We start from the raw sequence: 11,124 nt of genomic DNA on the forward strand, positions 1-11,124 counted from the left end.
CATTGATTTTAAAATCATTTCAAAATTATTTCTAAAATCTTTGTTTATGTTTCACTGAATTCTAAGCAACATATGTGTTACACGTAGTTGTAAAACTGCCTAGTTTATGAAATGGGTTTGTGTAAATCAAGAAATAAGGAAACATTTTGGTTTTACTATTTATAATATAACATAAAGCATGCGATTATTAAATTTGGAACAATGAATTTCATTTTAAAACTTGTCACTAAGATATTTAAGTTTTTTTTTTAATGTAATTATATTAAGTGATGATATTATTAATTAAAAACATCAACAAATGATTCAAAATATTTCTTTTTATTAAAATGTCATCGAATCAGTTAGAAAAACGAAAAAAAAATTTTCTCTATCTATCAAACAAGTAAAAGGATCTGGAAGAAAGAGTAGCTTTAAGGATAAGAAAGCAGCAATTAGTATTTAATGATCATTTATGCAAGATCCTGACTTATTGAACGGAGAATGAGCCAAAAGGTATAAAATTTCAAGATTATTCGTCATAAAAGTTAAGAAGTTTTACAATTTCAAGTCTTATCGAGCCATTAAATATCCAGACCGATCAGATAAGTAATTACTGACTGCTAAAGCTGAACTCAAAAACTTAATGATGAAGTGCTTACAAAATTTAATGGCTGGGCAATTATGGATAATGAAAGGTACATCAAATGTTGCTTCAAACAGTACCCAGGTTCAAAATTTTTCACTTCAATTGTTTGTGGCTGTGTCAGTGACAAGTTCAAGTATAAATCAATGGATAAATTTTCCTAGAAACTTTTCTTGTGTCAAGCAATATGCAGCTGTGGTTTGAGATCTCAAGCTTTTGTCACATCGTCATCTTTAAACTTGGATGTTTACCTCCAAGAATGCTTGCAAGCTAAACTTTTGCCATTTTATCAAAGTCACGATGTCCCCTCTTTGTTCTGGCCTGATCTTGCTTCTTGTTATTATTCTAAGAAAACTATAGAGTGGTACAATCACAAGAGACATACTAAATCATACCAAAAAGCTTGAATCCACCATACTGCCCACAGTTCCATCTCATTAAAAAATTTTGGGGAATTGTCAAAGAATATTTTCAAATGAGTGGCAAAACAATAAGTTAAAGATTTGAGTGGACATGAGTAAGAAAAAAAATTGCCAAAGACACTGTGTAGAAGTTGATGTTATTGATTAGCGTAAATGTTGGCCTATTTATTCGAAATAAAGAAAAATATTAAAATAAAAAGTATTTTTATAATCTTCAAGTTCCTTAGATTAAATAAATATTTTATAGTTTTTGCATTAGTTAAATTATTTATTTATTTTTTTTAATTTTTTGTCATTCTGAATTTAACAATTGGATGCTTTATTTATGAAACAAATTAAGTTTCTTAAGATATGTCATACAATTTTCCTTAAGATATGTCTCGCAATTTTTCTTAAGATATGTTTTTAAAGGGCTGTCAATAATTTAAACAAATGAAAAGTTTAAATAATTTAAAACTGCAACTAAAATAAAGTAAAATATAATTATATAAAATAAAAGTAACTTTTAAACCTAATAGTTAATTAAAATGTTTGTTTTTACAAAATGTTTTGCAACTTAAGAAATAAAATTATTTTGTGTAACATTAACTACCTTTTTTTTTTAATAAATGAATAATTAGAATGAAAATATAAAAGCATGCAGTGTATAAAACAAAATTTTTTTTACAAAGTGTTAACTTAAAATTAAGTATTTTTATTGATTTTCTTTAAATATACTAATTGGAAATAATACTGATGATGTTTTAAAATGAAAATTAGTTTGTAGTCTTTCCTGCACTCTTCAAATAAATACTTTTTTACAAAGAGAAACACTCAAAACTAAAAAATTTGATTCATTTATGAAGCTGTCAAAACATAAATAAACATAAATACATACATTTATTTTAAATTATAATAAAAAAGTACTTTTAGTTTTATATGTGATTTATTCTGTGGTATAGTTTAGTTTATAATTTAAAAACAAAATTTTTTAAGTTTTTTCTAAAAGTATAACATAAATAGCTCACCATTATAGATTTTTAAAATTTTAGAATTTTCTTGATTATTGAAAAAACAATGCCATTTTCCCTTGCACTAGTTGCAATGAGTTTATACATTAACTACTTTTGTTTTGCATTAAAAACAACAGAAAGTTTTCATTCGTTATTTGCACTCTCCCTCTCTTTACATTAAATAACTTGATCACATGCAAATGCACTTATTGGAAAATATTTTCATCTATATAAATAAAAAAAGTTAATTAATATCATACACAAATACATAAATAATTAGATACATAATAACATAGATAATTGATAATTTTTTTTTAATGTTACAAGTAAATAACTTCTATAAATTACTAATCTTCATTTATAATTTTTGTTATAAACACAAAAATTAAAACAGAAACTCTTATACATAGCAACAGTTGTATGAGTAGTGGTTGCCATGAATGTAAAGTAATAACTTACATGATATTCTCTGAGTGTTTGGTAAATTAGACTCTATGTGTTTGATAGTCTAATATATTATGGTATAAATTATACTATTTTTTTATGTTACTGTCTTTATTTAGAAATTTATATTTGATTTCAGCTGGAAATTTTTTACATTTCTTAATATATATTGCCATTTTTGTTTGACTTTTCGATATAATATCATTGCAAAAAAATGGTGAATTCTTTCCATTTTGCTCACCTGGCTTGCTTGCTTAAAAAAATAGTCACAGATGTTTCCATTTTATTTAAGCCATGAATCAATCTATGTTTCCATAGATTGATTTATTCTACCACCAGTGTGCCAACAGACAACTTATTACAACTAATTCTCATTTTTAAGCATTAAGTTTTAAGCCTAATAACTAAATTACTTTGAAATCTGCTTAGGTATTAATGCTTACAACACCTAAAATCTGTTATATTCAAAAATAAATTCATAATTCAGTTATTAGTGTAAAATAATTACAACTGTCCAGAACCGTAAAATACGGATCTTTACCGAACTGAATATTTCCTATTTTGCATCTATCATTTCAAAACTTATTCTTTATTTACTTTAGAGTAGAAAAAATTAACATGCACACTTTTTTTGCATGCATAGAGCTTATAAGAGATTTATAAAATTATTTGTTTTTCTCCTGAACGCCTATTTCTATAGCTCTTTTGTTTAGTGTTGTTTTGGAAGGTTCATATCCTCCCCTTACCCTGATAAATTTTTAAACTTCAATCTTGCCAATATATATTTATAGCAAAAAATATATATATAGCAAAAAAGGCTTTTAATTGTTAAAATAAATATTTAAAGTTTTCTAAAATTATACATATAATACATGATCGTTCCATGTACAGCCTGCAAACTCAACTTATGTCAAAGACGTTTACACTTACAGACGTTTGTATGTAATGCTATACAAGTGGTGGAATTAAAAAGATGACATTATTTTAGCAAACAGAAATTATCAAGAAAGGGGAGAGTCATGGCAAATCTAAAATCAAAGTTCCACTTTTCAAAGTTTCCACTTGGATAAGACAATATGTTTTGTGTTTCTGCAATCTCATCAATTTTATACAATAACATAAATACAAAAATTCTAAAAAAAAATAAACAGTTTAAGCAAAAGAGACTTATATATAACGTTATATAAGTGGATTTTTTACATTTGCATAAAACGTTTGTTTATAGATATTGTTTATATATAAGCGCAATTTTATTACCATTCAATTGAGCTGCGCTTATATAGAGAACCAGCTTGAAAAGTTTTGATTAATGTTAATTGGTATTAGAGATTTATAAAATAATTTGTTTTTCTATTACATGCATAACTTTGATAACTCAGTGGTTTAATGAGGTTTAAATCCACCCCTTAACAAAATAATTTTTCAATTTTTTCAATCTGATTGTATATATTTATAAATATAAGTATAGCAAAAATAAGTATAGATTTTTTAATGTTAAAATAAATTTAAAAGTTTTTTTAGCTGCCGCAATGCATTTTTCAAATAAAAGTAAAACTGTAAATCTTGATTTAATTTTTAACAATACATAATTTAAAGTTTACATAAGTTAAATACTTGCGTACACTTTCCTTCATTCAAAATTTCCTTCAAAAGTGCTGCATCTCTTTCTGGTTATTAACTTGGGTGTAATGGCTGTCATGAGTTCTGTGTCAAACACGCATGAATGAGTAACGGCAGCATTAAATTCAATACTATATATTATAGGATGATTGTATGACTCAAATTAATTTTTGATATAATTTATTATAATTGGCTGAAATTCTTTTAAATTTGCATTTTGTTTTACTTGTGTTGTTTCTATCAATTGTTTAAGTATTTAAAAAATCATTGGTTTTATTTCAAAAAAGTAAGCTTATTTTTTATTTCAAAAAGGTAAGCTCTCAAAAAGGTATAACATCGTATGTGATGTTATAACATCATATGTAATGTTATAACATCATATGTAATGTTATAACATCATATGTAATGTTATAACATCATATGTAATGTTATAACATCATGTAATGTTATAACATCATATGTAATGTTATAACATCATATGTAATGTTATAACATCATATGTAATGTTATAACATCATATGTCATGTTATAACATCATATGTAATGTTATAACATCATTATAAAATTAATTTGTAATTACAAAAATAAAATAAAAAAAAGTAAAAATTAAAATTTAAAAAAACTTTATCTTTTTATTACACTATATTTCATATTTTAATGTTGTTACTCTCTAATGTTTTAATTTAATGTTGTTACTCTCTAATAATAATATGTTTTAATTTATTTTTATTTGTGTTCTCTATTTTACTAATAATATGTTTTTCATTTCTAGCAAAATGATTAACTTAAGTGTGAAAGGTACAATTGATGAACGTGTGATAAACAAAGTAAAACTCAATGCTTTTCTTATTCGAGAAAACAATGCACTTGCTGTTAATTCAGCTAATGCCATTGGTTGTTCAGTAGTAAATATTGGTCCTGAGGATATTGCTCAAGGCAAAAGACATTTAGTTCTGGGTTTATTATGGCAAATTATAAGGGTATGTTAACAAAAATTTATATAACCATATTATATATGTGTGTGTGTGTATATATATATATATATATATATGTGTGTGTGTATTTATGTATATATTTATCGACATCACTATCGGCTTAATCTGCCACTTTTAGCACAATCATTATCAGTATTGGCCTCTTTTTTTTTGATTTATGGATTTTCTTAGTGCTTTTTAAAAAAAATTTAATCTGCCTTATGAAATTAGTTACATACTGAATAAATCTCTCTTTATATATATTATAGGTATGCCTTTAATATTTGAGACAAAATTATGCAATTTAGTAAATATTTTTAAGAGGAAGTTTACTTCCAAAATGTTATGAATGTTCCAAAATGTAATCAATGTTATGTAAGTTGGTAGTTAACAAGCTTTGAAGCTAGAGTAGATTCAACTATGTTTACAATGTAAATTTTCTGGATTATGTCTATGAGCATAATTAGAAGGACCAGCCTAAATATAAGAACAATATTCCATACAAGTATAAATAAGAGATTTATAAAACTATAAAATGGAATGAGGAGTAAGAAAATGGAAGCACTATGCTGTCTTAGATGATAGATTGCATTCAAGGCTGGTTGGTCTTTTAAGTAATTAAAGTCTCGAAACTTTTTTGACCAAAGGATATGGTTGTCTCATCTAGCAAATAGAGCCACTTTAGGAGTAAGATTATTAGGAAAAATGTTAATATAAATCAAAAACAACACAGGGGTTAAGATAATCCAGCGTTCATCATCCAAGACAGGAAATAATGTAACGCAGATTTAAATATGCCTAAACGTACATAAATTTCTTTTAATATTAAACTAAATTATTTTAATTATTTTAATTGAAAGCAAATACATACATAAACGTCATTCAAAAATAACATTTATGTATGCATTTGTAATAAAGCACATTAACTTTTGAATGACATTTACATAAACGTTATTCAAAAGTTAATGTGCTTTTTTTAAAAATTAGTTATATATATATATATAGAATAATTTAAAAGTTAAAAAATGATAAAAAGTTGCTTAACCAAAATTGCTTACTGCTGGCGTAAAATTGCTTAAGGGGTATGTGAATCGCTCCATGCATAACAATTTAGTATGTATGTATGTATGTACGGATGGATGTACAGGCCTTGTTTTAAATAAAAGCGGCTAAGCACATTAGCTCGTCATGATTTTGACATCATTAAATTATCTTTAATTTTTTATTTTATTTATGGAAGTTAGTTTAATTAAAGTACCGCAATAAAATAAAATACCACAAGACAAGTTAAATTTACTAATTAATAAAAACAAATCTAGATGTGTTGTTTTGTAAATGTACATATTGTGGAATGTCTATTTTGTTTCGACTTTTTTTGTTTTTATATAATAAATTAATAAATTTATTATTATATTTTTTATTGTCATTTAACATAAATTAATTTCTTTTCTCTACATTTGAATAAATGAAATAAAACATGTTAATTTTTTTTTCATTATTTCTTAAAATTTTGCAAATAATAATAATTTTTTATTAAACAAAAAAAAATTACTTAACGCAAAAAATAAAAAACTCAAGTTAATTACTTTACCAGCGCTTTTTTTTTTGTGACAAACCAAGATTTAAGTTTCCAAGTACTATTTATTAAAAACAAAAAAGTTAAACGTACGCTTTATAAACATTTTTTAATGCAGTGTTATAACATGTTTACAAGGAACTTAAATAACTTTTTTTTTCAAAATTTTTTCTAAATTATAAGGAAATTTCTTTTTTCACTTTTTTATATTGCACAATATGTTGATTATATAAAGCTGATGACTATTATAAAATTTTATTTTTCTAAACTATTATTTTTCTTATAAATATAAATGAAGACATTGTAGAGGTTATAATTGCTTCAAGCATAAATACTTGTAATAATTGATTAAATAAAAAACTTCTATTGATACAACTCTGTTATTAATTTTTCAGTACAATATGTTGAGGGAGTTTTGATATCCTCGTTATTAAATATATTTATTCTTGATAACATTATCAAGTATATTTATTCTTGATAATGATAGCATCTAAAATCCCTTGAAATATTATTTTGGAAAATTAATCCATAGAAGTTTTTTATTTATTTATAAAAAAATTAAGAAGTCATTTAAAATTTGCAATAGTTATTGTTTTTTCTTTTTTTTTGACAAAATCAATTATAGCAAAACAAGCAAAATAAAAAAATTAAAATATCAAAAACATAAACTAAAATTTAACGGTTTTTTAGCTAAGATTTTTTGGTTTTATTTTTTATTTTTATTTTTCAAATTAGGTAATTATTTTTATTGTTTGTTATGAGTAATTGTCTAAATAAATATTCTTGGGCTTGCAAGATGATAAAGAAAAGTTTTTTTCTTAAATTTTTTTTATGATTTCTTTTTTTATACATGATATAACATCTTTTTTTTTCTTTTGCTGAACATTTTTAAATGATAACATTTTAATTTTAATTTAATAGTTAGGTTAATAAAAAAAAAAATTCTTTGTTTTTTATTGATTTATTACATTTGTATATAGTGCTAATATCAAATGTAATTTTCATTCAAACTTTTTTACATAATAATTCAAACTTCATAAGTGGTTTTTATTTAAAAACCACTTAGGAACTTTAATTTTATTAAATTTAAGTTAATTACTTCTTTTATCTTACCGCTTAAATGATACCTTTTAGTTTAAATATTAAAAATTGATAAAATGAAAGCTAGAGGGAAAATGGCTTATTGCTTAAGTTAAATGGTTCAACGCATACAAAAATGGCGTGCCACTTTACACTTTAAAACAAGGCCTGTATATATATGTGTATTTATGTATGTTTTATCTATTTAAGGTTCAACTATATTATATAAAATCTTGTATTTTAGTATTATTCCTGTGGTATTTTAGTATTATTCTTGTTATATTTTAGTATTATTCCTGTTGTATTTTAGTATTATTCATGTTTTGTACCATAACACTTTTTTTTTATTGTTTTTTTTTTTTTTTGGCTACTTTAAGTTTATGTTTTGGTTTTTTGTATTTATAAACATTTTCCTGACATTTTATTTAAAGTACACACTTTTTTGCAGACATTTTTTTCTTTAAAGTCATGAATTGCAATAAATGTGCAACAAATTTGTTTTAAAAAACTGCAAAATAATCATAAAAGAATTTTTATTTTTATTAACTTTAGGTTTATCATTCTCATATTTATATTATTTATCATTAAAGTTGAGAAAACTGACAACTTTTGAATTTCTTTAGAAAGTGTTTTATTGTTTATGTTTTTATTATGTAGTTATTATGAAGATATTATAAAGTTATGAAGAATTGAGTTTCTTCTTGAATTTGAGAGTAGTTTTAAACTTCACTTGGATATATTTTAATAATATCGGCAAACAATTAATTAATACAAGTTCTTTAAATGAGTTTCTCTCTTTGGAGATAAAGCTAAAGTTCATTTATTGTAATGTTTGTATTTACAAAAAGAGCATTTAGGATTAATTAACTTTGATTATAGGTTTTATTTTACAGACTAGCTTGTTTTGTTTTATAGATTGGCTTGTTTTCAAAGATAAGTCTTGCTCAAAACCCTAATATAGCTGCACTTTGTGAAGATGGTGAAACAATTGATGACCTTATGAAACTTACAACAGAGGAGTTGCTGTTACGTTGGGTTAACTATCATTTGGCAAAGTCAGGTTCTGCCAAAAGAATTAAGAACTTTTCTGGTGATATAAAGGTTAAAATTTTAAAGTTATTATAAAGCTTTTATAATTTTTTTTTTTTTAATTTCTTTTTTTTTAAGAAAATAATAAAGTTAAAGTTTAGATATTAAACAAAAGCAATCACATAAACTACCAAAAAAATATTAGAATGAAAGCTGTACCAAAACAAATATATTGATGCAGATTTTCTATAACATCAATGTCTGTCACTACCGAGACTTCAGAGTGTGATAATAAAAATGTTTACATTGTACACAAACACTAAAATGGAAAAAAATTTAATTTGGGTGTTGTAGTAATATGTTTTTGTTGTAGTAATATGTTTTTGTTGTAGTAATATGTTTTTGTTATAGTAATATGTTTTTGTTGTAGTAATATGTTTTTGTTATAGTAATATGTTTTTGTTGTAGTAATATGTTTTTGTTATAGTAATATGTTTTTGTTGTAGTAATATGTTTTTGTTGTAGTAATATGTTTTTGTTATAGTAATATGTTTTTGTTATAGTAATATGTTTTTGTTGTAGTAATATGTTTTTGTTATAGTAATATGTTTTTGTTGTAGTAATATGTTTTTGTTGTAGTAATATGTTTTTGTGGTGATAAAGTAAGAGCGGTAAAAATTTTTTCACTTGTTTGAATAAGTATTTATTCTGAAGCTTTTGATGCCAAACTCCCCAGTTGATAGGTCTTTACTGCAACTTGCATCAAAGGTAATCTAACAACTGAATTTTTTCAGTAAAGACCTTGATATAAAAAATTAAACAAATATGTAATACTGTAGTGTTTATAACAAGCACCTTTGTTCTTGGTTTTTTTATCAAATTTTTGATAAGTTCACAAAATGGTCACAAGTTTAGACACATCTTTTAAATGAACTTATTAATTTGTACAAAAAAAAACAACCTTGTCTGTTGTTGATTTCTTATCAGCTAACTACTTTTCAGAATTTTTTAATATTTTTTTGTTTGAAGCTTTTGTTCACGAATCAATGTTGTGACTAAAACTAAAATTGTAACTTTTTAAAAAAACTGTAACTAAAATTAGTTGACTAACTTTTTGGTTCCATTAAAATTAGTCAACTATTTTTTTAGTTAGACTATTCACACCAAACCAGAAATAAACTGAATGCACTTAAATAAACTGAGTCTTAATTGTGTCTTATTAAAACAACATTGCGAGGTTGTTTTATTTAAATCGCTGTTGCAATTTCTTTGTGGAATTAAAACCAGTTCTAAATTTGATGTAAATGAAAAAAATATAAAACATGTTTAAAATACTACTGTTAAAATTTTTATTGTTGGTGTGAATGGGGTATAAAATTAGACAACTTTTGAGTCTAATTAAAATTAGTAGATTAAAACTGTTTTGTTATTTAATTTTTTTTTAATTAACTATTACATAAATGTCAAAATATATTTTTAGTTAGAGGAAAAAGGTTAGTCAATAAATTTTAATTGAATTAAAAAGTTAGTCAACTAATTTTAGTCAAACTAATACCAACTATATCTCCCTACTTTCAAGTGATCATACCAAAAAAAGACAAACTACCACTTTTCTACAATTAATTTTGCTTCTTTTTCTTAGTTTGTTTTTTAAGTTTGTTTTGTTAGCTTTTTTTAAATTTGTTATTTTAATGTTTTGAAAAAACATTAAATAAGTAACAAAAGTAAGTAAACTTGAATTTTGTTTTAATACTTGTGCACCATTTTATTATGTTTAGGATTCTGAGGCATATGCTATTTTACTTAATCAAATTGCTCCTGGAGAAGCTCATGTGGATCGTCCTGAGCATATTATAAGTGTATGTTTTTTTTAATAATATTTTAAATTTTTGAGTATTGTTATTATATATAAAGTATGATACATCAAAAATATAAAATATATTTTTAATGTCCAATTTTTTGCTTACTATTTTCAGCGCTTTGGGTATTAATTAACAAACTTCTCATCATTCAATTAATACATATTTTAAATGAATTTACTCCTTTCTAATTCCAGTATTAAAGCTTTTCTTGATGGACAGCATTCTCCTTTATTTTTAGTAACTTCTTATGTAACACAAAGTTCTATCTTTGATCCTTTGCTTAAAACAAACAGTCTTAAATGTGATCTCTCTTCGCCTGAAGCTTGAAGTTGAATTTTAACCAAAACAAAAAGTTGTTTAATAATAATTACTACATGTTTATATAATTTCAAAATGTGCTGAAAACAGGTAGTTGGAAAAAATGCGCTGAAAACAGGTAGTTGGAAAAATGCAAACTGTGAACCAGTAAAATGCAAACTTTTTTGCTAACCAAAACAACTTTA

General features: G+C 24.0%; 1 protein-coding gene across 1 annotated transcript in view; it reads left to right on the plus strand.

The window, feature by feature from the left end:
• LOC100203602 (plastin-3) overlaps window positions 1-11,124 on the plus strand; it is a 61,463-nt gene that overhangs the window by 14,872 nt on the left and 35,467 nt on the right. The window contains exons 4-6 of the mRNA XM_065797948.1: window positions 4,873-5,080; window positions 8,646-8,831; window positions 10,538-10,618. Coding sequence (XP_065654020.1) covers window positions 4,873-5,080; window positions 8,646-8,831; window positions 10,538-10,618 — 475 coding nt within the window. The remainder of the gene's footprint in view (window positions 1-4,872; window positions 5,081-8,645; window positions 8,832-10,537; window positions 10,619-11,124) is intronic.

This window comes from Hydra vulgaris, chromosome 05, assembly GCF_038396675.1.
Source record: "Hydra vulgaris chromosome 05, alternate assembly HydraT2T_AEP".
NCBI classification, from domain to species: domain Eukaryota; kingdom Metazoa; phylum Cnidaria; class Hydrozoa; order Anthoathecata; family Hydridae; genus Hydra; species Hydra vulgaris.